This window comes from Staurois parvus, unplaced genomic scaffold, assembly GCF_062004578.1.
Source record: "Staurois parvus isolate SC_StPar_1 unplaced genomic scaffold, SC_StPar_1.0 ptg001084l, whole genome shotgun sequence".
Lineage (NCBI taxonomy): Eukaryota > Metazoa > Chordata > Amphibia > Anura > Ranidae > Staurois > Staurois parvus.
Window position 1 is genome coordinate 21,133 of NW_028318880.1, and position 27,751 is coordinate 48,883.

The 27,751-nt window shown below is 41.7% G+C and overlaps 1 protein-coding gene across 14 annotated transcripts in view; it reads right to left on the bottom strand.

The window, feature by feature from the left end:
- LOC149440445 (AP-3 complex subunit beta-2-like) overlaps nt 1–27,751 on the bottom strand; it is a 151,208-nt gene that overhangs the window by 16,791 nt on the left and 106,666 nt on the right. For 3 of the 14 annotated variants that reach the window (XM_089658609.1, XM_089658612.1, XM_089658603.1), the window contains exons 15-23: nt 27,481–27,657; nt 22,349–22,535; nt 19,208–19,326; nt 18,834–18,893; nt 14,722–14,833; nt 9,206–9,362; nt 4,141–4,333; nt 2,067–2,139; nt 127–233 (exon numbers count right to left, since the gene is read on the bottom strand). In XM_089658609.1, coding sequence (XP_089514735.1) covers nt 127–233; nt 2,067–2,139; nt 4,141–4,333; nt 9,206–9,362; nt 14,722–14,833; nt 18,834–18,893; nt 19,208–19,326; nt 22,349–22,535; nt 27,481–27,657 — 1,185 coding nt within the window. Of the gene's footprint in view, nt 1–126; nt 234–2,066; nt 2,140–4,140; nt 4,334–9,205; nt 9,363–14,721; nt 14,834–18,821; nt 18,894–19,195; nt 19,327–22,348; nt 22,536–27,480; nt 27,658–27,751 lie in introns of all 14 variants that reach the window. The other 11 variants (XM_089658608.1, XM_089658600.1, XM_089658604.1 and 8 more) reach the window with 5 other exon arrangements.

A 27,751-nucleotide genomic window follows, 5' to 3' on the forward strand; every position in this document is an offset into this window, starting at 1 on the left:
TTCTAAACTTCTAGAAATATCCACAAGACAGGGGAAAGTAGCAGAACAGCCTGAGAGACACTGAACAGGCTGCCTAGCAGGCTACTCTGAACTAGGAGGATGCTACATCTATAAAATGTAACTCACTGTGGGAGACAGAGAAGTATCTGTTAAGGACAATCCCTCCAGATCAGTCACCAGACTGGAAGATACAATGTTTCCTGATGTTACCACTGGAGCAGATGGAGCAGAGACTGTAAAGAAAAGAAAACACTAATAGCAGCAGTATAGTGAACGTAAAAAAAAAGAAGTCCAGCACAGTTGTTAATAAAAAGAGCAGCATTTGCTGCAAAATTTAATCCGGCGCTGTCTCTAGCAGTAAGTCTGCTTCTATGCTAAATGGTTATTCTCTTCTGGATTGAATGATAACCAACATCATGCCAGGGCAGCACGGTGGCTAAATGGTTAGCACTTCTGCCTGGCAGTACTAGGATCGTTGGTTCAAATCCCAACCATGGCACCACCTGCCTGGAGTTTGCATGTTCTCCTTGTGCCTCCATGGGTTTTCTCCAGGTACTCCAGTTTCCTCCCACACTCCAAAGACATGCTAGTAGGTTAATCAGATTCTGTCTAAATTGGCCCGTGTATGTATGAATGTGAGTTAGACCTTAGATTGTATGCTCCTTGAGGGTTAGGGACTGATGTGAATGTACAATATATATGTAAAGCACTGTGTAAACTGACAGTGCTATATATGTACCTATAATAAATAATGCAACCCACTTCGTACACACATTCCCTAAGGTTCATCATTACATCAACCTGGGCTCACAGTACTGCTGCAATGAGCAATGCTTACATGTCCTTGAAATGAACATTTTCAGTGTATTAGTAGGAAATGCCCACTTCTACTGCTGGAAAGAGGAGAGAAGAATGACCTTTGATGTCACTGGATTGACTAGGAGACTACTGGAATGAAAGCTTAACTCCACGTTTATTGGCCCTTTAAATAGTTTGTTTTGGGCCAAGCTAGCCCAAATAAACTATTTACTGCACAAAACAGATTTGGGCTGAGTGCTGCTCAGTCATTCACAAGAAGCTTTGTATTCAATGAATGAACACAAATCTCTTTCTAATTGGCTAAGACAGTGATCATGACATCAGCTGCCTGTCTCGATTTGTCTCAGCCAATCAGAGGAAACTTTGTATTCATTCATATTTTGCTCTGGGAGTGGGACAGGAAGTCTATATCCCACTGTCCATACACAGTGCTGTATAGCTCAAAATAAACTTTTTTAAAGGGACATTCAAGATAAGTTAGGCTTTAAGGTATGTGTAAAGTATTTTTTTTTGGTGCTGGGATAGCTCTTTAAAAAATAAAAAAAATGAAAAAAACAAAGATGGGCTTTAAAGCAGTAAACACATATATATATAAAAAATCAGGCCCCCTGAAGATTTAAATCATAATGTACTAGTATGCACTACATATTAGCACATTATGACAGACTTACCTGCACACAGAGCCCTCCTGCACAGTGCTGTCTTCCTTCCGGGTTTGCTGGCTTCGGCTGTATGAATGGCTGGAGCCATTCCTGCACATGCACGCAGGAGCTGCAGCCTTGGCATGGAGCTCTGAAGGGATGGCATGGGTATGCAGTCCCTTCAGAGTGCATGCGCCGTTGATATCATGTTGCTGTGAATATCTCCTTGACGGTGCAAGTTTAGAATATATTCACTGTACTTACATGTAAGCCTTATTATAGGCTTACCTGTAGATTAAAGTTAAAAAGTGGACTTTACTTCCACTTTAAATGGGAGATACATGGTTGTTATACATAAGAGATTACTACTCTTGGTAGTTAATAGTTATTCCACCTAAAATGCCCTTTGAGTGAGCAGTAGGCTCAATGGTTCCTAAACCTCTTCTAAATGAAAGGGTTAAGACTTGCTCCAGAAGAATAAAAGAATAACATAATCAACACCAAGGTAAAAGTATAGATGTTTTATTTTTGTGAAAATTGCTTGCCAGCAAAAAGATTTTTCAATGCCAAGTTAGGTATAAGATTGATTGGGAAAATTGCACTTACAGTCATCCAGATCTAGCAATGACATCTCCTTGGTCTCCCTGGGCTGTTTTGATACTGGCTTGGTAGCTGATGGCTATGGAGGACAAGAAATAATCAGTAAAGTAAGAAAAAATGCACTTGTTTAGATGAGCATATACATTTCTGGGGCCCCGTCCCCTTTCTTAAGCAGCCCAATCATTGGCTGGCTTTTGCAGCTGCTCCGGTCCCGCCCACCTGGATGAGAAAGGCGGCGGGCAGCATATAGAGCAACCAATGCCTGAAGAAGAGGTGGAGAAGCAGCATCCCTCTGGAAGCCATCTGTTGCTAGGACTTCTGGCTCCGCCCCTTAGCTCCGCCCCCCAACTTTGACTCCCTCCTGTCCCCCCCACATGCCACCTCCCCCCCCCCTTCTGTCACACTGCCCCCCTCCTTCCTATCCCTGTGACCCCACCAGAGGGAGACTTCCCCTCATTTCCTGTCCCTGTGGCACCACTGAAGGGTGACTTCCTGTTTTTGTGACACCACTGGAGGGAGACTTCCCCTCACTTCCTGTTTCTGTGACCCCACTGGAGGGAGACTTCCACTACCAGAGGGAGAGTTCCCCTCATTTCCTGACCCCTTGACCCCACCACAGGGAGACTTCCCGTCCCTGTGACCCCACCAGAGGAAGACTTCCCCTCACTTCCTGTTTCTGCCTGTGAGCCCACCAAAGGGAGACTTCCTCTCACTTTTTGTTTCTTTGACCCTACCAGGGGGAGAGTTCCCCTCACTTCCTGACTCCTTGACCCCACCAGAGGGAGACTTCCCCTCACTTCCCGTCTCTGTGACCCCACTGGAGGGAGACTTCCCCTCACTTCCTGTTCCTGCATGTAAGCCCACCGGAGGGAGACTTTCACTCACTTCCTGACCCTGGCACAGGAGAGAGACTTTTTGTTTCTGTGACCCCACTGAAGGGAGACTTATCCTGAATTCCTGACCCTGGCACAGGAACAGCCATAAAAACATTCTCAGAGGTTCAACGCCTTTCTAGCTGTACTATAAATGTGTTCTTGTCTGTGACACCATAAGATATGTTTCAAGACATCGCCTGTAGTATGGCTATAGTCTCTGATCAATTGGTTTATCTGCTATTGTGGCTGGAGGGGGAGAGATCGCATGTGAGGATAGCAGCCACAGCCAGTAAAAGAAAACCTAGAGGAAGGCGAGTTAAATGTTTAAACAAAGTAGACTACACAGAATGAACTTAACATTTTGTATTGGCATGCTTAACATTTATAAGTTTGTCACCTAACTGTTCTGCATTTTGGTACAGAGCAGTGTGGCTGGAGAATGAGGGGGCATGATTTAAGTTGAAGTGGGTGAGTATACATTCAGCCTGAGTTCACATACATGCGGCACGGTCGCATGTGATTCGCACAGGAACCGCACCGCAATCCTGTGCGAATCACATGCGATTTGTGTGCAGTGTGGTCAGAGCCATACCGCACCCGCACCAAAAACGTGCAGATCCGCACTAGAATCGGATCGCATAGGTATTCACACCTATGCAATCCAATTCTGCACATCGCACCATGTTTTGTGTTGTTAACTCAACATACATACCCGCAGCGGTTCGCATGAACAGGGTGCGATTCCGATGCGGTGCGGAATTCGCACTGAAAACTCTGCGAATTCTGCACCGCATCAGTGTGAACCAGGGCTCAACGTGAACAGGCCTACTGGACCCGCCCAATTTCCAGTGGCTGTTACACCTCCTCCTTGGCAGAGCAGATATTATGATCTTTTGAATTACAGATATGAAGTCCTGAAAATTCAATTCAATCCAATAGTAAGGATTTTCCCAAATGTATTAACTGTTTAGTTTTTTGTGTAGGGGGGAGTACTAATGGGTGATTTTTTTTTCCTATCCCGGAGTTCTTCTTTAACGACAGTTCTTTAACAATTTAGTAGCAAACAACAGATTTAGAGCAGGAATACTATATGTATATATATATATATATATATATATATATATATATATGGACAGCACAAATAATTTCATCTGGATGCGCAGTTTAAAAACCACCACAGGTATATGATATATTATGATGCTTACACTTTTCTTCCTTTTAGGTTCCGGTGTGGGCTCCTCTTTCTCCTCCTCCTCCTCATCATCCTCTTCTGATGAAGATTCACTCTCAGACTGACTGCTCTCAGAGCTGCTGCCCTCAGAAGCTGACTTCTGGCTTGTTTTTGTAGGAGGTCTCTTCCCTTTTGCTGTCACTTTCTGGTCCTTATCACTTTCATCACTGTCAAGTTAGAATACAGTAACTACCTTCTCAATGTCTTACAATTAACTACTATTATCTCAAAATAGATCTCACAATTTATGAAAAAATCACAAGGAGTAATTATTCTGACAGATAATTTATTTTTAAAAGAGAAGTGTGGGAATTAAAAAAAATACCTAGATGACTGCAGCATCAATCCCATGCTGTAGCTGTCCCTTGGTGGTTCTCCACTGAGAACTGAGCAATCAAAGATCGGTGATCATTTAGTTCTTGGGGCTGCTCTGAGCACAAAGCGGTGATTGCTTTGCCCCTCCAGTGCAGGGCTGTGCAGGGGGCACCAGTGGCAGGCTTATGCACTCTGAGAGTCTAAGCCAGCTGTCGGTCAGGAATTTGGGTGGGTCCTAATGATATTGTCAGGTTCCCTGCAGAGCCTGGCCAGCTCTATGATGTCAGCCAACAGTGGACTTTAGCCCACTATCTGCTGAATCTGGGTCACAGGAGTGCAGAACTAAGTGCACTCCTGTGACCCACAGGATAAGTATAGCCAAAAGAGCTTTGGCCATACTTCTTCTTTAAATTACATTGGCAATATTGCTCTCATTGAAATGCCAGTTTCCTTCAAAACAGAAAAATAATTTTCAAAGCCAATTAATATATGTCTGGATATCCACAGACAGTTTAATTGTCACCTTTAGGGTAACCCAGTGATCTTTCTAATTATACACAGGTATGGGATACAGTGGGAAAAATAATTATTGACCTCCTGCAGATTTCGTAAGTTTGCCCAAATACAAAAAAATAATGGGTCTATAATTTGTATCATAGGTGTATTGTAAATGATAGAGACAGAATACCAACCAAAAATCCAGAAACAAACACATGACACAAATGTTATAAATTAAGTTGCAGTTCAATGAGTAAAAGAAGTATTTGATCCCCAAGCAAAACATGAGTTAGTACTTGGTGCAGAAACCCTTGTTGGCAAGCACAGAGGTAAGATGTTTCTTGTAGTTAATTACCAGGTTTGCACACATCTCAGGAGGGATTTTGGTCCACTCTTCTTTACAGATCTTCTCTAAATCCTTAAGGTTTCTTGGCTGTTGCTTGGCAAGTCGAATTTTCAGCTCCCCTCATAAATTTTCTATAAGATTAAGGTCTGGAGACTGGCTAGGCCACTCCATGACTTTAATTTGCTTCTTCTTGAGCCACTCCTTTTGTTGCCTTGGTGGTATGTTTTGGGTCATTGTTATACTGGAAGACCCATCCACAACCCATCTTTAGTGTTCTGGATGAGGGAAGAAGGTTCTCATCCACGATTTTACAATACATTGCCCTGTCCATTGGCCCCTCAATGCGCAAAGTGTGCCTGTTCCTTTAGCAGAGAAACAGCCCCAAAGCATAATGTTTCCATCTCCATGCTTGACTGTAGGGATGGTGTTCTTATGGTCAAAGTTATAATTTTTCTTCCTCTAAACACAGCGGATCGAGTTAACGCCAAAGAGCTCAATTTTGGTCTCATCTGACCACAGCACTTTCTCCCAATCCTTCTCTGAATCATCTAGATGTTCATTGGCAAACTTCAGATGGGCTTTTGCCTTCTTGAGGAGGGGGACCTTGTAGGATTTCAGTTCATGGTAGTGTATTGTGTTACCAATGGTTTGTTTGGTGACTGTGGTCCCAACTGCCTTGAGATCATTCACAAGCTCCTCCCGTGTAGTTCTGGGCTGATACCTCACTTTTCTCATGATCCCCATGAGGGAAACTCTCGCATGGAGCTCTAGACTGAGGGCGATTGATGGTTATTTTGTATTTCTTCCATTTGCGAATAATTGCTGCAACAGTTGTCTCCTTCTCACCAAGCTTCTTGTTGATGGTCTTGTAGCCCACTCCAGCCTTGTGCACGTCTACAAGCTTGTGCCTGACGTACTTTGACAGCTCTTTAGTCTTGCCCATGATGGAACAGGCATTTGAATGGAATAAAGGGATTTTGTAGACATTTATCTTTTATACACATAACGAGTTGTCATTAGGTGCACCCTCTTAAGTTGACAGGACTAATCTGTGTACCATATGAGCACATAGCCAGTCTGTGGGAGCCAGAATTATTGTTGGTTGGTGGGGGATCAAATACCTATTTTACTCACTGAACTGCAACTTTATACTTTATAACATTTTTATCATGTGTTTTTTCTGGATTTTTGGTTGATATTCTGTTTCTATCATTTAAAATACACCTATGATAAAAATTATAGACCCTTCATTTCTTTGCAAATGGGCAAACTTACAAAATCTGAAGAGGATCAAATAATTATTCCCCCACTGTATACTATGATTTCCTACAAATGCACAGTATTTTATTTTCTGCAAAATGCGTGGTAGGAAGAATGAGTCTTTTACAATGACAGTGGGTAAGGATGTTTATCTTACTTACATACATGCTCAAACATACACCCTTAATATCTTTGATTAGATAGTTTGAAGTAAAGATAAAGACCCCATACCTTCTATTACTACAGTGCCTTGAAAAAGTGTTCATAGCCATTTAAATTTTCCACATTTTGGCATGTTACAACCAAAAACATAAATGTATTTTATTGGGATTTTATGTGATAGACCAACACAAAGTGGCACATAACTGGGAAGTGGAAGGAAAATGATAAATGGTTTTCAAAATATTTACAAATAAATATGTGAAAAGTGTGGCGTGCATTTTTATTCAGCCCCCCTGAGCCAATACCTTGTAGAACCACCTTTCGCTGCAATTACAGCTGCAAGTCTTTTTGGGGATGTCTCTACCAGCTTTGCACATCTAAAGAGTGAAATTTTTGCCCATTCTTCTTTGCAAAATAGCTCAAGCTCTGTCAGATTGGATGGAAAGCGTCTGTAAACAGCAATTTTCAAGTCTTGCCACAGATTCTCAATTGGATTTAGGTCTGGTCTGTGACTGGGCCATTCTAACACATCAATATGCTTTGATCTAAACCATTCCATTTTAGCTCTGGCTGGATGTGTAGGGTCATTGTCCTGCTGGAATGTGGACCTCAGCCCCAGTCTAAAGTCTTTTGCAGACTCTAACATTGCCCTGTATTTGGCTCCATCCATCTTCCCATCAACTTTGACCAGCTTCCCTGTCCCTGCTAAAGAAAAGCATCCTATAACATGATACTGACTTCACCATGTTTCATGGTGGGGATGGTGTGTTCAGGGTGATGTGCAGTGTTAGTTTTCCGTCACACATAGCATTTTGCTTTGAGGCTAAAAAGTTAAATTTTGGTCTCGTCTGACCAGAGCACCTTCTTCCACATGTTTGCTGTGTCCCTCACATGGCTTTTTGCAAACTGCAAATGGGACTTCTTATGGCTTTCTTTCAACAATGGCTTTCTTCTTGCCACTCTTCCGTAAAGGCCAGATTTGTGGAGTGCATGACTAATAGTTCTCCTGTGGACAGATTCTCACACCTGAGCTATGGTTCTCTGTAGCTCCTCCAGAGTTACCATGGGCCTCTTGTCTGCTTCTCTGATTAATGCTCTCCTTGCCCGGCCTGTCAGTTTAGGTGACTTCTGAAGGCAATTGGTTCCACTATATTTTAGTTAGGTATATCAGAGTAAAGGGGGCTGAATACAAATGCACGCCACACTTTTTAGATATTTATTTGTAAAAATATTTGAAAACCATTTATCACTTTCCTTCAACTTCACAATTATGTGCCACTTTGTGTTGGTCTATCACATAAAATCCCAGTAAAATACATTTACGTTTTTGGTGGTAACATGACAAAATGTGGAAAATTTCAAGGGGTATGAATACTTTTTCAAGGCACTGTATATTTACAAACTAGAGTCTTTCAAAGTGCCACATTCAAAATAAAAGAAAAAAAAAAGAAAAAGGAACATAGACTTTAGGAGAACATAAGTCTCAGCCAGCTCTCAATAATGGACTTTATAGGGACATCATAGATAAAATCTGATTTGGTTTATTACAAATACAATCTCCTAGTACACACAAAAAACTGCACATATAGACAATAAAATCAATAATGCCAGAATACACTCTACTGGATTGGTATACCAGCTAGCCTGAATATATAGGTGCACTAATATATGATGTACAATGTATATGTGTAGGTATGCTTGTTCAAATCCAGGTACGTCAACGTGTTTCACAATTAGACAACTTCCTCAGGACTGTGATGGTATGCAGACACAAACCAGAGTAAAAATGTAGCACCAAGTAGTCTGGCAGGCGGATATAGAGAGAGAGCAAAGGTGGGGGAATGGAAAGCAGAAGGCTCCTCTCCACTGATATATTATCTAGAAGGATAATCAGTATGCACACCCACAAAATGGGTCAATAAAAGAAAGGGATATCTCAATATTCGGGGTATATCAGTTGGAGTCCAAATAAAAGGATCTATACACCAAGATCTTAAAGCGTTACACCCCAAAGAACTCATTTACTTCTTCAATTGAAAGGTGGAATATGCACGATGACAAATGACAGACCAAAGGATCCTAAAGGCTATATGTATCCAATGTTTATTAATGTCCTACTGAGCTTATGACAGAATTTAACCCTAGATAAGGTAGCAGCTTTGGCCTCCCCATTCTTTCAATTGACATCGATAAGCATTGCAAGAGGCACAGAGAAACTGCACCATTTACATTGTTTGCACCAGCATAGCTCCATCAGACACCATCTACCTTCATGGGTATCTTCCCCTGTAAAGTGTCAGACAAGACTCACAGCTTTGACCAATGCTGCTATCCCTTTAGTTTACTGCTGGAGCATGAAGATTGTTGTTGGACCCCTTGGACAACCACTGAGCCCTTGAACCATGCTTAGGTTGCCTTGTGGATAATTGATCTCTGCCCTTGTAGTAGGTCTTCTTACCTTCCTTCGCTCTGTGGTTCTTTCTTTTTTTCTTTTTTTTTCTCCTCCTTTTCAGACTCTTCTTCCTCTTCACTTTCTTCCTCCTCTTCACTCTCTGACCCTGACCCACTGCCACTGCTGCTTTCACCACTCTCTGATTCACTCACCGACTCTGGTTCTGTGGATTAGAAAGAACATAGAGTGATGAGAACTTAGGTCTGCATTTAAAGCACAGCTCCAGATACCATCATTATTTCCTTTAGAGGGCTTAGTAGGTGTTCACTTCTGCTATATTATTATTTAAAGCGAAACTAAAGGATTAATTTTTTTTTTCTAAAAATAACAAACATGTCTATACTTACCTGCTGTGTGCAATGGTTTTGCACAGAGCAGCCTGGATCCTCCTCATCTTGGGGTCCCCCACAGGCTCTCCTAGCCCCTCCCTCTTGTCGGGTGCTCCCACACGTGATTAGGTAAAAGGCCAATCACAGTGGCCTTTTACCACATGATCAGCTGTGTCCAATGACACAGCAGATCACAATGTAAATACAGTTGCCGGTTATTGGCAGCACTTTCCTCACGCTGTTACAGTGCACACCAGCAAATGTGACGGGAGATCTGCACTGATAATCAGGCCACTGATTATCAGTGCCACCCATCAGTGCCTAGCAGTGCCACCCATCAGTGCCCAGCCGTTTCACCCATCAGTAACCAACAATGCCACCCAGCAGTGCCACCCATCAGTGCCGAGCAATGCCACCGGTCAGTGCCCAGCAGTGTATATCAGTCAGTGCCGCCAGTCAATGCCCATAGTGTCGCCCATCAGTTCTGTCTTTCAGTGCCCATCAGTACCACCTATCAGTGCCCATCATTGCTGCATATCAGTGCATCAACAGTGCCTTCTCAGCAATGCCCACCAGTGCAGCTTCATCAGTGCCCATCAGTGCTACCTATCAGTGCCGCCTCATCAGTACCCATCAGTGCTGCCTATCAGTGCAGCCTCAACAATGCACATCAGTGAAGGAGAAAAATTACCTGTTTGCAAAATGTTATAATAGAAACAAAGAAAAACTTTTTTTTCAAATTGTTTGCTCTTCTTTTGTTTATAGTGCAAAAAATATAAACCCCAGTGGCGAGTAAATACCTCCAAAAGAAAGATATATTTTTGTGAAACAAAATTATAAAAATTTCATATGGGTACAATGCTGCATGACTGTGAAAGTGTCATTCAAAGTGCAACAACACTGAAAGCTGAAAATTGGCCTGGGCAGGAAGGGGGGAAAAGTGCCAGGTAGGCAAGCGGTAAAGGGGGGCTGGGGGGGGGTTGCTGTACAGAGAAGGTTTTTTACCTTCATGCATAGAATGCATGAAGGTAAAAGACCTTGTGCCTTTATAAACACTTTAATGTTAGCTTTCTTCAAACAGCTTAGAAAGAGTTCTTCTATTTTCACTGAATAGTACAGCTCCTGTTGTACTTTCATCCCCCACAATGACATCAGCACTAGCAACTTGTCTCCATCTTTGTCTACGCTTGTCCATTCACAAGAAGCATTGCCACAGCATCATCACAGACTGAATTTTGTGAATAGCCAGGTATATATGAGGGTGGAGACACCAACGTTGGCATTACACCTGCAGTGTTGATGTTGGCGGGAGGGCCAGATGTACAATGAAAGCTGTTCCATCCAAATATACTAAAAACACTCTTTTAAAACTGTTTAAACAAAGCAGACATTAAGGGCCAATTTAAACCCATGCATTAGCGTGCATTGCAATACAATAATGTAGGTATATATTTTATTGTAGCTAAGTGAATTACAACTAGCTGCAAATGGCTGCAACAAGTTGCCATTCATAGAGCTACGTTAAAGTGGAAGTTCAGTCAAATCCTAGCTGTACTTAAACGTTCTCCCATTTCCATTCTAAGAGTATTTTAACTACCCTGTAAAAGAAAGATATCTATACTTGCCTAATCTGAGGTGCTACAGTCGAGGCAAATGATCCTGCTCCCAGCTTCTGCTTCAATGTAGAGGAGAAACAGCTGACAATGGATGCCGCATAGTAAGCCTATGGGTAACGTCACCACTCTGCAGCCATTGTCAGCGATCTCTCCTCTATACTGAAGCCAGATGCTGGGAAGATCATGCGCCCTCAGCATAAGTAAGTATACACATCTTTCCTTTACAGGGTAATTATTACAGGCTTAGAATGGGGTTGGGAGCAGGTTTAAGTATAGTTAGGATTTGACTGGACTTCTACTTTAAGGCGGTACTGAGGTCTTAAAAAAAAAAAAAAAAGCACCTTAATGGCACCATGGCATACTAGCACATTTAGACAGACTTACCTGTGAAACGGATCCCTCCAGTGGGGCACTGTCACCCCTGCAAAAGGCTTTCATCTTCACCTGGTCTTCCTTCTTGGTTTTGCAGGCTCTGGACTTTTGAGATAGGAGTCATTATTGCGGCACAGAGCTCTGGACTGAGGGCACATTCAGTGTGCCTTCAATCCAAAGCACAATGCACATGTGCCGGTGATGCACCCAGCTGCAGAACTTTTGAATATCTCCTAAACGGTGCACGTTTAGCAGATATTCATTGTACCTACAGATAAGCTATACTATAAACTTACCTGTAGGTACAAGTGCCAAGCGGAGTTTACTACTGCTTTAACCCCTTGACGCCGACGTAACACAAATATGCGGCCTCACAGATCTGGGCTTTTTTCCGTGGGGCCGCATATTTGCGTACCTATCTTTCTGCTGGGAGCGCACTGCATGGCGCGCTTCCAGCACAAAGACCGCGGTGTCACTGAGAGCACCAGGTCTCGTTCTAACGATCGGGACCCGGGAATCCCGATTTCGGGTCACATGATCGCTGTGATAGCCTCTGATTGGCTATCATAGTGATAAATCACTGTACAGCCCGACCCCCTTGTTTTTTTTCTCTCTCTATGAATGGAGGAGAGAGATACATTGTATCTCTCTAACTCCTGGCAGAGAGAAAAAAATGTTTGTAAAAATAAAAATAAAAATAAATAAATATTAAAAAATAAAAGAAAAATAAAGAAAAAATACCTAGATCAAGGTTTGATCCAGCTCAGTGCCAGGGTAAGTGTTTGGGTCAAGGTCAGGGTCAAAAGGTCAAGGCCAAAGGTCAGGATTTAAAAAAAAATTTGGTATCAGTGTCAGTTAGTGTCAGTGTGTCTTAGGTAAAAAAAACAAAACAAAATGCGCACTATTGTTTCTGGCCTGTACTCTGGGTACAAACAACAAATAACATACACATAGATAGTATCGCTGCGATCGACAAGAGCTGGATAATTTATTTTGGGCTGTTCTTTGGTGGTAGGTTATGGTAGTAACAAGAAACACATAGCTAAATAAAAAAATATATTTTTTTTACTATTTTGGGCCAGTTTTCCTTTGATAATAAAAAAAATCAGGAGATATCCATTACAATTTACCACCAAATAAAAGCACAATTTGTCATGGAAAAAACATGGTATAATCCACCTGGATGTACAAAGTAGTTGTGATGGTATGGACGGTTTTACTAACACATGTCAACGTTGCAAAATTGTGCTTAGGCATTTAGATTTGTTTTACTCTTAGGTGTAAAGGGGTTAAGTATACAGTTAAAAAAAAAAGTAAGCAGTGCAATGTGTTGTAACCACACACTGGAGTGTGGACACACAACACATACTAGTACGTGTGTTATGGTGCACCTATTTAACACCTACAGTTGCAAGAAAAAGTATGTGAACCCCTTGGGATTACGTGGAGTTTTGCATGAATTGGGCATAAAATGTGCTCTGAACGTCATCTAAGCCACAACAATAGAAGAACACAGTCTGCTGAACATAATACTACACAAACATTAGATGTTGCCATGGTTTAATTGCACATAACATGTAAACATTCACAGTGCAGGGAGGAAAAAGTATGTGAGGCCCTAGCTTAATTACTTCTCCCAGAGCTAATTGGAGCCAGGAGTGAGCCAACCTTGATTCCAATCAGTGTGATGATATTGGATGTGTTGCTGACAGCTGTCCTGCCCTTAAAAAACACACACCTGTTTTGCGTTTACTGGTTTCAAGAAGCACTGTCTGATGTGAACCATGCCTCGCAGAAAAGAGCTCTCAGAAGACCTACGATCAAGAATTGTTGACTTGCATGAAGCTGGAAAGGGTTACAAAAGTATCTCCAAAAGCCTTGATGTTCATGTGTCCACAGTAAGACAGACTGTCTACAAATGGAGAAAGTTTAGCACTGTTGCTACTCTCCCTAGGCGGGGTCGTCCTGTAAAAATGACTGCAAGAGCACAGCGCAGAATGCTGCATGAGGTAAAGAAGAATCCCAGAGTGTCAGCTAAAGACCTACAGAAATCTCTGGCACATGCTAACATTTTTGTTGACACATCTACAATAAGGAAAACATTTACCAAGAATGGAGTACATGGGAGGACACCACGGAGGAAGCCATTGCTGTCCAAAAAGAATATTGCAGTACGTTTGAAGTTTGCAAAAGCGCACCTGGATGTTCCACAGCACTACTGGCAAAATATACTGTGGACAGATGAAACCAAGATTGAGTTGTTTGGGAAGAACACACAACACTATGTGTGAAGAAAAAAAGGCACAGCACACCAACATCAAAACCTCATCCCCACTGTAAAAGATGGCAGAGGGAGCATCATGGTTTGGGGCTGCTTTGCTGCCTCAGGGCCTGGACGGATTGTTGTCATTGATGGGAAAATGAATTCCAGAGTTTATCAAGACATTTTGCAGGAAAACGTACGACCATCTGTCCACCAACTGAAGCTCCGCAGAGGATGGGTGATGCAACAGGACAATGACCCAAAGCATACAAGTAATTCAACAAAACAATGGCTGCAACAGCACAGAATACGCCTTCTGGAGTGGCCCAGTCAGAGTCCTGATCTCAACCCAATTGAAATGCTGTGGCATGACCTTAAGAGAGCGATTCACACCAGACATCCCAAGAAAATTGCTACACTGAAACAGTTTTGTGAAGAGGAGTGGTCCAAAATTACTCCAGATCGTTGTGCAGGTCTGATCTGCAACTACAGGAAACGTTTGGTTGAGGTTATTGCTGCCAAAGGAGGGTCAACCAATTATTAAGTCCAAAGGTTCACATACAGTACTTTTTCCTCCCTGCACTGTGAATGTTTACATGTTATGTGCAAATAAACCATGGCAACATCTAATGTTTGTGTAGTATTATGTTCAGCAGACTGTGTTCTTCTATTGTTGTGACTTAGATGACATTCAGAGCACATTTTATGCCCAATTCATGCAAAACTCCACGTAATCCCAAGGGGTTCACATACTTTTTCTTGCAACTGTATTAAGCTGTCTAATTGTATTACAACAAAGGTGTCTGGAGTTAGGCTTTATTAAACCATAAAAACTGGAAGGACACATATCCCTACACACACACAAGTACAAATAACTCACAAAATACAAACAGCTCAGTTCCATAATAGTAACATAATAACTGCTTTTGCCTGGTTTCTCACCACTATCTGCAGATTCTGTTGGTCCAGATTCTCCTTCTGAATCAGAATAAAATGGTTTTTCCTCCCTCTCCTTTCGCTTTTCTCTGCTTGGGCACTTTGTCCATTCAGGCACCTGAAAAGTTTAAGATACAAAGCACAGAGAATAAGTCAATAATGAGATTAATACATTAAATATAACTGGTGATCAGCATACATACTGAGCGATCCAGCCATTCAGTGTCCAGACCGAATTTCTGGGTTGCAATAGGGCCAGTTCAGGGGAATTTAATTAGATTGCCAGACACTTTCAGAAGAGTTAATTGTACTATTCAGTCCTGTTATTCAATATATATTGGTATGGGGCTATGTTTATAGTATCTGCATGGTGCGAATATTGGCTGATAGTTATGTGCCCTTAAATGTTCCATGTTTTATCTCCAGATGCTTCACCGCCTAAATATATTTAATGTTCAGATTTACAGGATAGCTATTAGACAAACTATGTTGTACTTCATTTCAATTAAAGGATAAGTTCACCTTTTCTAACATGTTATATGTTACACCCATATTCAGGGTATAACGTGTAACATGTTAGTGTTGTAGCTGCCCCCCGGTCCCCCTGAAACTCGCTGTGACAGCAGACCAGGGAGGGACAGCCGCCCGCCCGGCCGCGTCACTAATTAACAACGGGGAAACACAACTAACACAATGTGAATGGGAAACAACTAATGACAGCCTTTGGGGCTGTCGGGTTGTAGTTCCCAATAAGCTACCAGGGCACCGTTGAGTGCTGAGGTGTTCATTGAGGCTTCCTGTAACTGACGTTTTGTATGAGGTATAAGCAGACAGCTTACACACAGTCTGCAAGAGCCCTGCATAGCACCCACGATCTGCTGATCATGGGTGCAATGATTTACAGGCTCTCAATAAAAAAAAAAATAATATATGCACATTTTTTTACCAGCAAAAAGATGTGCATTTATTATTTTTTTTTTAAGGTGAACGCATCACTCAACTCATGTGGGAAGTGGGATGGAACTATTGTTAAAGACAAAATTATGTGATCTGTTACTCTTTATATAAAATCTTTACTTAACACTTTTTACAGGGTGCATCCATGACACAGGATTCTCACAGCAAGAGGGATTCAGCAAAAGCTGTTTTCCTTCTCACTCTAAACTGAATCTCCATAAGCCCCCTATGAACTCAGAAGTTAGGGTGAGGAAGGGAAATGAGATTGAATCACTCAGGCCTATGTTTGAGCTTGAGCTACTGGGCTCTATAAACAGCAGACCTTTTTCAATATATCACTTAATCGATAAGTTCACCTTTCAGAGCATGTTACATGTTACACCTATAATTCAGGTGTAACATGCTCCATATTTGCCTCCCCTCCCTCGATAACCCTTTGCCTGTGAGTGGGCAAGGGATCTTCTCCCTTCACCTGCTGTCACATTTTGAAAATAGCGTGGATGTTTGGGGCTCTGCCCATACAGCCGCATTGTGCATACACAGTGATCTGTGAATTAGAGTACCAAAAGTACTGTCAGCCATTGCAGCCAAAGACTTGTAATTCTCAATGAACTGGTAGGGCATTGATGAGCACTCTCATAGTTCATTCACAAGCTCTGTAGCTTGTAAACTGTTATCCCGTATCAGTGGTATGGGCTGAAAGCTGCAGAACTTGTCTGCAGGAGCCTGACATTGCACTCCTGCTCCACTGATCATGGGTGCAATGCTTTGCAAGCTGCTAAGATAAAAAACAATAAATGCACATTTTTTTTCCCTGCAAAAATATGTGTATTAATAATTTTTTCCCAAAAGGTGAACTTAGCCTTTATAACATATAGCCTGGCTAGTATGAGAAAAGGAGCCTACAGCTCCACTAATATATTAATTAGTATTAATTAATAGTATTAATAAGTATTGAACACGTCACCATTTTTCTTAGTAAAGATATTAATAAAGGTGCTATTGACATGTGATTTTCACCACATGTCAGTAACAACCCATGCAAACCATACTTACAAAGTACCAAAACAAAAAAGTTCAGAAATTAAGTTATGTGTAATAAAATGGAATGACACAGGGAAAAAAGTATTGAATGCATGAAGAAAGGGAGGTTCAAAAAGGCATGGAAAGCCAAGACACCAGTTGAAATCTATCAGTAATTAGAAAACAATACTGCCCCTTGCCAGTGCAAATTAATATCAGCTGGTTCAGTCTCAACTGATGACCTATAAAAAGGTGTCACACATGAAACATCTCATGATGGGTAAAAGCAAGGAGCTCTCTCAAGACCTTTGCAACCATATTGTTGCAAAACATACTGATGGCTTTATTTACAGAAGGATTCTAAACTGAATGATCCAGTGAGCACTGTTGGGGCCATAATCTGGAAGTGGGAAGAACATAATTTCACCATAAACCGGCCACAAATAGGTACTCCTCGCAAGATTCCTTGCAGAGGAGTGAAAAGAATTATCAGAAGCGTTGTCCAAGAGCGAAGGACCACTTGTGGAGAGATTCAGAAAGACCTGGAATTAGCAGGTATAACAATACGCAATACACTCAACTGCCATGGCCTGTATGCATGCACTACACACAAGACTCCATTGCTAAAGAAAAAGCATGTTGAAGCTTGTTTAAAGTTTGCTGCACAACATTTAGACAAGCTCTTGAAATACTGGGAGATTATAGTCTGGTCAGGTGAGACCAAAATTGAACTCTTTGGATGCCATAATACACAACATGTTTGGAGGTAAAATGGCACTGCACATCACCCCAAAAACACCATACCAACAGTGAAGTTTGGAAGTGGGAACAACATGGTGTGGGGCTGTTTTTCAGCATACAGTACTGGCAAACTTCATGTCATTGAAGGAAGGAAGAATGGAAAAATGAACCAAGACATTTTTTATAAAAATCTGCTGCCATCTACCAGGATGATGAAGATGAAATGAGGGTGGACATTTCAGCAAAACAATGATCCCAAAAACAAAGCCAAGGAAACTCAGTTGGTTTCAACAAAAGAAAATAAAGCTGTTAGAATGGCCCAGCCAATCACCTGACTTGAATCCAATAGAAAATCTAAGGAAAGAACTAAAGATCTTGAGTTCATAGAGGAGGCCCACAGAACCTTCAACATCTGAAGACTATTTGTATGGAAGAATGGGCCAAAATCACACCTGAGCAATGCACATGACTAGTTTCTCTATACAGGAGGCATCTTGTAGCTGTCATTACCAACAAAGGATCTTGCATGAAATATGAAAAAAAATTTCAGTTAGCGTGTTCATTACTTTTTCCCTGTGTAATTCCATTTTATTACACATAACTTAATTTCTGAACTTATTTGTCGTGGTTTCTTTGTATGTATGGCTTGCATGGGTTGTTACCAACATGTGGTGAACATTTCAATAGCACCCTTAGAAATATACTTACTGAGAAAAATAGTGACGTGTTCAATACTGATTTTACCCGCTGTATATATATATATATATATATATATATTTCATATGGAATATTTTATATTTACTTGACTAAAAAAATTAACAATGTAATTGTTATCACTTTTGAACATACGTAAGTAAAGAAAATATTTACAAAACATTATATATTAAAGAAAAAGGATAGAGCTGGTTGCTGCAGGTAGCTAGTTAGGTAGTCGCTAGAGGGTAGAGCGCTGGTAAAAAGCATTACGCTCCAATCAGCAAACAGAACGTATGGCAACTTTTAGAGTGGATTTGACAACAATGCATTTACATGGAGGAAGCAAAAAGGGTAAGGAAGGTAAGTAAACAGCTTTCTGCTTTCAGGATTTTGTAACTGTAGCAGGACACACATTTACTAGGAGCCATTAGTTAGGTAAAGAGGTTGTCAGCAGGTACTAGAGAAGTTGTAGTAAGTGATTCACAGTATTAACACACCACTTATACTGCCAGACTGACTTGCATGCCTTACAAGTCTGGGTTCACATGGTATTTTGCACTCAATGTTTTGGCACTGATTGTTATATTTTGGGTATTTTGTTATGGTACTTGTGAACCCAGAAAAAAGAAAGGTAGTGATCTCAAAACAGAAAACACTGCAAACTGCAAACGTATTAGATATTCACACACGCAAGAGGTAACCTCTTTCCATTCCCCAAGGAGTCCGATGTGACTGTCTATGGGTCCACTGTCTTCCTCTTCCTGAGGACAAGGGGAGAATGTTGGTCGCTGGCATGTTTTTATGATTCACTAGCACTTATTTCTTCCCTATAAACTGCAGAGATGGAAAAGCTGAGCATAATCAGAACAGGAAGTATGATAGCAGTAGAAAATAAAGCCGTTGTGCATTAGCGTAGGCTGGGAAGGGTAAAGGTAAGCGCCTAATGGTAAACAAAGGAGAGCGCAGACAAGGAAGACATGTAGTCTTGCAGAGCAAGGGGAGTTCAGCTGGGCATAGCGGTGGGCAATCCCATATCCCTATATACTCATGTTATAGCACGCACAGCTTCCTTCACCTCCACGTTGCGCACAGATGGATCGGGAGCCTCCTCCGGCCAGTCTGGAAGTTCCTGATAGCCAACAGCTTTGGCATTGAGCAGGTGAGAGAGAGAGCCCAACTGAAAGTGATCCCGATCTGTGTGGGCAACAAAACAGCGGATAAGTGTCTTTTTTACAAATACGATATTTGCTGAATTTTTCCTATTATGTAATCAAATTCATTTGAGTAATAGGTCTCTTGTAGACATTATTACCTAAAAAGGAACTCAGCTCAAAAAGTGAAGATTTGCTATATTATAGAATATATTTTGAAATGGTAATTGTGCTTAAAAAGTACCCTGAAAAATGTACCTTGTGTCTAGAATTCCTCCCAAAAAATAGAAGTGCATTTCCTGATATGTGAATATGCCTAGGAACTCCCGTGCCTATATTCTCATAGCTGTATATCTACAGTGTGAGATCTAAGGCACTGCTGCCTCTGACTGCAAGTCTCGCGAGAGCTGGAGTGAGATTTGATAATGCCACTACTGTGATGCTTAGTCCTGGAAGCTATGATATGCACAAAGCCTGCTGCTATCAAGATGGCCACCTTCATGATAATGGGGAAAGATAAGCCGCAAGGTGACCACAGGCATGGCTAGTGACTAGTCCTTTGACCTCTGCCTGCCTTTTTTGGGCACAACTTTCAGAATTCAGTTCCTCTTTAAATATGAATGCCAAGTATGGATATTTCATATATCTGTACATAGTTACATTGCTCCAGCAGAGAAAGAGATTGAGGAATCTATATCTTCCATCCCTCTCTTTGTCTCAAAAGTGAGATAACAAGTGTCTGTTTAGATTCCTGATATTTCACCAAAGCCACCCCCAACAACGGCTGTGTTTGAACACTTGCTACATCCCCATAACGTAAGAAAGCCTGCCTCCACACAGCTTCAACAACATTAACCACTTCCCGTCCGGCCCATGTACATAAACGGCTGGATGGGAGCAGTGCAGAAGGGGGTTGCTGTTTATTAATGGCCCCTGCATTCACTGCCTGTGCGCGCTCCCTGGGAGCATGCGGCACCGCGATCCGGTGCCCGCTGTGTCCTCCGGACAGAGCGGAACACTGATCGCTGTATGGGACCTCTGTGTGAAGCCCCGATTCATGTGATCCCTGATTGGTCAATCAGGGATCACATGAATAGTAGTAAACAAGAAGTCACTTCCTGACATCATTGCTTACTACGTGTGAAATCTGTGAATGATCACAGAGGTCACATGGTACAAGGCTATTCACAACAGCCTTGTACCATGTGACAAGCTGTGACCAATCACAGCTCACACAGTATTTCTCAATGGCTGCAAGAATGTAGCCAGAGAGAAGGAGAAATGATTGCTTTTACAGCCTTTATGGGTGTAAAAGCAATCAGTGTAAAAAAGACAACTGGACACATTTTGGCCAAGATTTAAGAAGAAACATTTATTTGCAAAATTTTATAAGAAAAACACTTTTTTTTCAAAATGTTTGGACTTTTTCATTGATATAGCAAAAAAATAAAAATTCCAGTGGTGAATAAATACCACCAAAATAAAGTTTTATCTGTCTCAAAAAAATGCTAAAAAAGTCATATGGGTACAGTGTTGCATGTCCGCGCAATTGTCATTCAAAGTGTGATAGCGCTGAAAGGTGAAAATTGGCCTGGACAGGAAGGGGGTGAAAGTGTCCGGACCACTGGCATGGACTTTCACTGTATTTTTCATTTAAACACAAGAGACTCTTGCTTGCAATGTTGAAATGTGTCCTGTGCCCTTCACTTAAGACAGAGACACAACAGAACTAGGTATTCTCTCTCCCCCTCCCGTCTTGAGGTTTTAGTTTTGCAACTGTTAGGCATAGTCTATGACATATGAAATGTGACATCATTCTATTTGCTAATTTTTAATAACATCTCATACCACCCCCACTGTATAAAATAGAAACCACAGTGATTGTGCTCTGTGAATCTGTTCCTGCAATTGCAGTGTTAAACTTTTATTTTCAGTGTTTCTGCCAGAAATCTTCCATAACACTGATTTACACTGTTCAGGTTACAGCCCCATGTGAATGAGTCCTAAGACCTCATTCACACACAGAGCTCAATTCAACGCAGTTTACCTTGTAGATTTAGCAGGACGTTTGTAAGTTATGTTGTGTTTGTGTCCTCTAATATTGATTTTAGTGTATTTCTAGCGAAAAGATTGTTTCAATATTTTATTGGGGGGGGGGAGGGGGGGTTGTCAGGTAGGCTGTAAGGGGCCCGTGATTTCTAACAGCTGCTTTGGTGACATCTGTAAAAGAGAGGACATAAGACACTCCCTCCCTTTGCAAAGATTTTCTCTCACTCCAACTTGTATCTTTAGCACAGGAAGTGACAGGATATCTTTCAAACGCGACACAAACAGCAAAAAAAACTGCAAGTGGTTGTACACCTTCCCTACTCTTTTCAAATCTACAAAGATTTTGGCTTTGTATATCCTTTAAAAATGCTTTGCACTGGCCTCATGTATACTCCTATACATCTGCATTCAGACTGGAAGAGGAATTGGCAACAATGATAGCCAATCAGGCTTTACTACACTGACTTTGTTTCTGTACACTCAGATCTGAGTTTTGTACAGCTCTGCCACACAGTACAGCCATGCCTGGCAGACTAGGGGATCTGATTTTTTCTGCTGCAGCAATGCTTAAAGACTATGACTGGACAGTGAAAGGAGTAGTAGCAGACTGATGAGCCTACCTCTCTGTCATTCTGCTCTCTACTATCAGCATGTTCCTTGTTAATCCAGGAGCACTACAGCACAGATGATTGACTACTTGTGCTGCTTCTCTGTCTTCCAGTCTGAGCTCATCTGTACCAGGGCTCACAAGAGGCTGATGCAAGGGCAATTCAGGTACTTACACCACCTGCATTTCAAAATACATTTAATGCTGTATTAATGAGTAGAGAGCTGCATTATTTGTATAATTTCTATTTGCCTGAATGTCAGCGTAAAGCTGACCTGAATAGAGAGCTGCATTATTTCTATCTTTTCTATTTGCCTGAAGTTTAACGTGAAGCTGACCTATTGCTTTGCCCTAAACTGGGAGTGTAAAGTGCTTTTATAGTAGTTTGGAATATAAACAACAGAATTACCTTTAAACGGAGACTCTAGTATAGGTGCAGGCTTTTGTGCCAAGAACAGTTTTTTAGCATGTTTACTAAGTGCTCCACCTTTATCCGTAGGGACAATCAGCTGTCGAATGAATCTTGTTCGATCTCTGATGTCGTAATTTTGGTCATACTTGGCAAGGTTCAGAACATACTGAGTGAGGAGCTTTGTCTAAAGACAGAGGGGGAATTGCATTACAGTTCTGATAAACAGGAAAGAAAAAAGGAAATTATCAATAAAAGAGAAAAAAAAATAAAATATATGCACTGTGTTTTATGATTATTTTCTCAGACTTACAGGAAAGGATCTGTTTGTTTGTTTGTTTGTTTGTTTGTTTGTCTAAGAAACAAGAACAGGTTACTTTTGAATGTTTGAGTAGACGTCTCAAACAAATACCTTGGTAGCAATTACACAAGCTGTCTTCTACAACAGTGAGAACTTAGATACTGTTGTTGTATGCTGGTCCTCAGGCTAAAGTGGTTATACCAAGACTATGGTTACAGCTACAACCATCATCCTGGTATTTTTTATTTCTGTTATTTCCCTTTAAAGTGAAAGTGATCCATGAGGCTATACAGCCATTCGATCACTTTTACAAGCAGCAGAAGGGGGTAACCACCCCTATCCAACCTCCTGGACCCGCCGCCTTTATTGGGCTTTCTTGATCATGGAGCCCGGTAACAATATGACTGGTTCGGTCGCATTCCCTAGGAAGAGTGGAAGTAACTTCCCACCCCTCTTCTGTGCTGTAAGAAATTAGAAGCGATGAGTATTTAGTCACTTTCGGTTCGGTTTGTTTGTTTACAAGCCAATACCGGCTTGTACAGTATCTGATTAAACTGAACTCAGCTTAAAGCAGCGTTCCAGTTGAATAAAAAAAATGAAGGTCAGCAGCTACAAAAATTGTAGCTGCTGACTTTTAAAATAGAGACACTTACCTGTCCCTCGATCCAGCGGTGTCCTCACCACGGCTGGTTTCACGGCTATCTTCTTTCCCCGATGTCGGCATCTTCAGTGTGGGCATCCGGCTGTGACAGCTTGGGGCTTCACAGCTGGGTGCCCACTGTGCATGCACGAGTAGCACTGCGCTTTGTGAATGGTCCCATAGTCTTCTGGGACCTGTCATATGTCCCAGAAAACCACGAAGAGGGAGGGGGGAGGACAACGTCCGCTTCCGATCGCAGCAGAAGTGATAGTGGGTACCTGTCAAATTTGGGTACCCACTCCCCCCGCGCTCCCCAAAGGTGCCAATCCTTAAAGGGGAGCGGGATAAAAAGGCTTAAGACGGAACTTCCCCTTTTGGGTGGAGAAGAACATATGATATTCATTTTTTTTAGGTGCCGCATAGCCAACATAAAGAGTCAAATGTCCTTAATCTGTAAGGACAGAGCAGATGTAAAACTGATTGGTTACTGTGGAGCAATACAAAACAGTTTTTACTCAGCGCAAATGAAAAGGAAACCAATCACTGCTATCTGCACACTAATCGTCTGCAGAGCAGGCCTTTATTTCCAGTACCTAATTCCAATATACACACAACTGTTATAAGAATGCAGCCATGAGAATGCTGATTTTAAAGAAAGAGTGTAATGTCACATAAATTAAGGAAGGGATCACTATATGTACTGTATGTACAGCAGACATTTTCCTATTCCCCCTTTTGCAGCATCTCTTGCATCACTACACTTTTTAACTCAACTCCACACCAACGACAGTGCCATTCACTCTGGCCTTGACACCAAAACATTTCTTCTATTATTAGCACAAAAATAGCCTCACAGGGATATACAGAACAATTGTTACTAAAACAACTTAGGCCAGATGTGAAAAAAGTAAAGAGAACATCTGGAGGGGAAACTGTGATTGCAGAGAGGAGAGAGACAAGCTGTAAGAGGGGGAGCAATTCTGTCTGCAAAAGACACCTAGGGGGCCGAACAGTCTCTGGCCAGAATGCCTTGTAGACCTACATCAGGTAATATGACCTATTGTATGGTGTCTGCGTTTACTGGTAAAAAATAGACCCTGTATTATAGAATAATTTTATCATCCACATTATAAAATTTAATTTTTTAAAGAGGATTACTGATCATATAACTACTGAAAGTACTGCCTTTTATCTTGGAAATTCAACTTTGTGCACTGTTGCAACATTTCTCCATGAACCTTAATGGCATCTACAGTGGGGCAAAAAAGTATTTAGTCAGCCACCAACTGTGCAAGTTCTCCCACTTAAAAAGATGAGAGAGGCCTGTAATTGGCATCATAGGTAGACCTCAACTATGTGAGACAAAATGAGAAAGAAAAAAACAGACAATACCATTGGCTGATTTGGAAAGAATTTATTTGCAAATTATGGTGGAAAATAAGTATTTGGTCACCTACAAACAAGCAAGATTTCTGGCTCTCACAGACCTGTATCTTCTTCTTTAAGAGGCTCATCTGTCCTGCACTCATTACCTGTATCAATGGCACCTGTTTGAACTTGTTATCAGTATAAAAGACACCTGTCCACAACCTCAAACAGTCACACTCCAAACTCCACTATGGTGAAGACCACAGAGCTGTCGGAGGACACCAGAAACAAAATTGTAGACCTGCACCAGGCTGGGAAGACTGAATCTGCAATAGGCAAGCAGCTTGGTGTGAAAAAATCAACTGTAGGAGCAATAATTAGAAAATGGAAGACATACAAGACCACAGATAATCTCCATCGATCTGGGGCTCCACGCAAGATCTCACCCCGTGGGGTCAAAATGATCACAAGAACGGTGAGCAAAAATCCCAGGACCACACGGGGGGGAACTAGTGAATGACCTGCAGAGAGCTGGGACCAACGTAACAAAGGCTACCATCAGTAACACACTACACCACCAGGGACACAGATCCTGCAGTGCCAGACGTGTCCCCCTGCTTAAGCCAGTACATGTCGGGCCCGTCTGAAGTTTGCTAGAGAGCATTTGGATGATCCAGAAGAGGATTGGGAGAATGTCATATGGTTAGATGAAACCAAAATAGAACTGTTTGGCAGAAACACAACTCGTCGTGTTTGGAGGAGAGAGAATGCTGAGTTGCATCGAAAGAACACCATACCTACTGTAAAGCATGGGGGTGGCAACATCATGCTTTGGGGCTGTTTCTCCGCAAAGGGACCAGGACGACTGATCCATGTACAGGACAGAATGAATGGGGCCATGTATCGTGAGATTTTGAGTGCAAACCTCCTTCCATTAGCAAGGGCATTGAAGATGAAACGTGGCTGGGTCTTCCAACATGACAATTATCCCAAACATACCGCCCGGGCAACAAAGGAGTGGCTTCGTAAGAAGCATTTCAAGGTCCTGGAGTGGCCTAGCCAGTCTCCAGATCTCAACCCCATAGAAAACCTTTGGAGGGAGTTGAAAGTCCGTGTTGCCCAACAACAGCCCCAAAACATCACGGCTCTAGAGGAGATCTGCATGGAGGAATGGGCCAACATACCAGCAACAGTGTGTGCCAACCTTGTGAAGACTTACAGGAAACGTTTGACCTCTGTCATTGCCAACAAAGGATATATAACAAAGGATTGAGATGAACTTTTGATATTGACCAAATGCTTATTTCCACCATAATTTGCAAATAAATTCTTTCCAAATCAGCCAATGTGATTGTCTGGATTTTTTTTCTCATTTTGTCTCTCATAGTTGAGGTCTACCTATGATGCCAATTACAGGCCTCTCTCATCTTTTTAAGTGGGAGAACTTGCACAATTGGTGGCTGACTAAATACTTTTTTGCCCCACTGTATATAAGTATCCATCCCTTCTGATCTTTTATTTTACCATTGCTCTAGTATGCTAATCCTTAACCTTTTTAATGACCAGAGTTTTTTGAAGCTTGGTTGCCTGGACAAAGCTTAACAGTGTTGGTATTTGTCAGTTAACTTGACAATAACTGCATGAATTAGTTTTTTCTGATTGACAAGGGGTCTGAGAACTAGGAACACACACAGTTACACATTCCCTGTTCTCTGCCGCAAGGTTATTAATGTTCATACAGCAAAGGACATTTTACATTTGGACTTATAAAGTTGTATTGTAGTAAAACAGGTTAAAATATATTGATATGATAATAAGGGCTTATAAATAACACATTAAGGGGTCTATTCATAAAACATTCCTTGGCTGAATGTCAGAAGCATTGGGGCAAGCTGAACTAAATGTTCCCTTATTTTTTCGAATAGATTAGTTCCTGTATCTAGTGGCCAAAATGCAGTATATTTTCTCATTCAGGTATTTCGGGAAACTATGAAAGAAAAAAAAAATAAAACTGAAGTGCTAGCCTGTGTACTTATGGCGTGAGAAGGGAGATCCGTACAAACTGGAGATAAACCATAAATAGATAAATAGTCCAGAGTCATGGAATCCTTGTCTCAGGGGAAAGGGAGGGGGGGGGGGGGGGTGAGGATGCACAGAGAGGAGCTGTAGTGGCGCTTAAAATTGGCATCAACCATACACTGGACATGGCATCTGCACAACCATCTTGGGAATCCAGCCAGGACAGGGAAAAAAAACAGCAGAGCACAGGGATATGTCAGTATAAAATATAACTTTAATACAAATAGGACTGCATCCACTTACACGTGAAATAAGAGGCATCCAGTCTGATAGCAAAGCATCACACCATCACGCCAGCCCATAGGACTGAACCACAACGCCAGTGGGGTGGAAAGGAATGAGCCAGGATCCACACACTGCCCAATAGTATATAAACAGCTGGGACCAGAGGATGACAGGCAGCTGGCAGGAGCAGAGAGTACAAGCCAGAACCGCTGCACAGGAGAGGCAGGGCTATTACAGACACAGCCAACACATTCCTCTGTGAAAAAGGGGTGGGGTGGGGGGTGTGACATGGGGGGTGTCAGTGGGCGGGCAGGCAACGCATTTCCGTGCTGGTATGCCCCTTTCTCAATTCTCCTTTCAGAAAACTATATTGCCTTTTTGCCACTAGATGGAACTGATACAGAAATGAATCTATTACAAAACATACAAAAGTTTTATAAATAGACCCCCCATTGTTCTAATGTAATAGAAATTCCCTGTTAACTTTAAAACTATTGATAATAATCATCAGCAATGTACCTGCTTGGAGTTTGTCAGATACAGCTTTGCAGCCAAGTTGATAATCTGGAGTTTCACAATATCTTCCTCATTAGTGAAAGTTTTTGCCATCTTCCTTAGCACATCAGGAGCAATTTTAGGGACATGTTCACAGTACTCCCCAATGAGCCACAGGATACTGGCTCGTGCCATAGCCACCTAAAAACAAACAAAATCAGAGGATAACCCAGTGGAGAACAAGTGATCGGGGGGGCATAAATTAAGACTTGTACAAGTAACTACAGGAAAGATC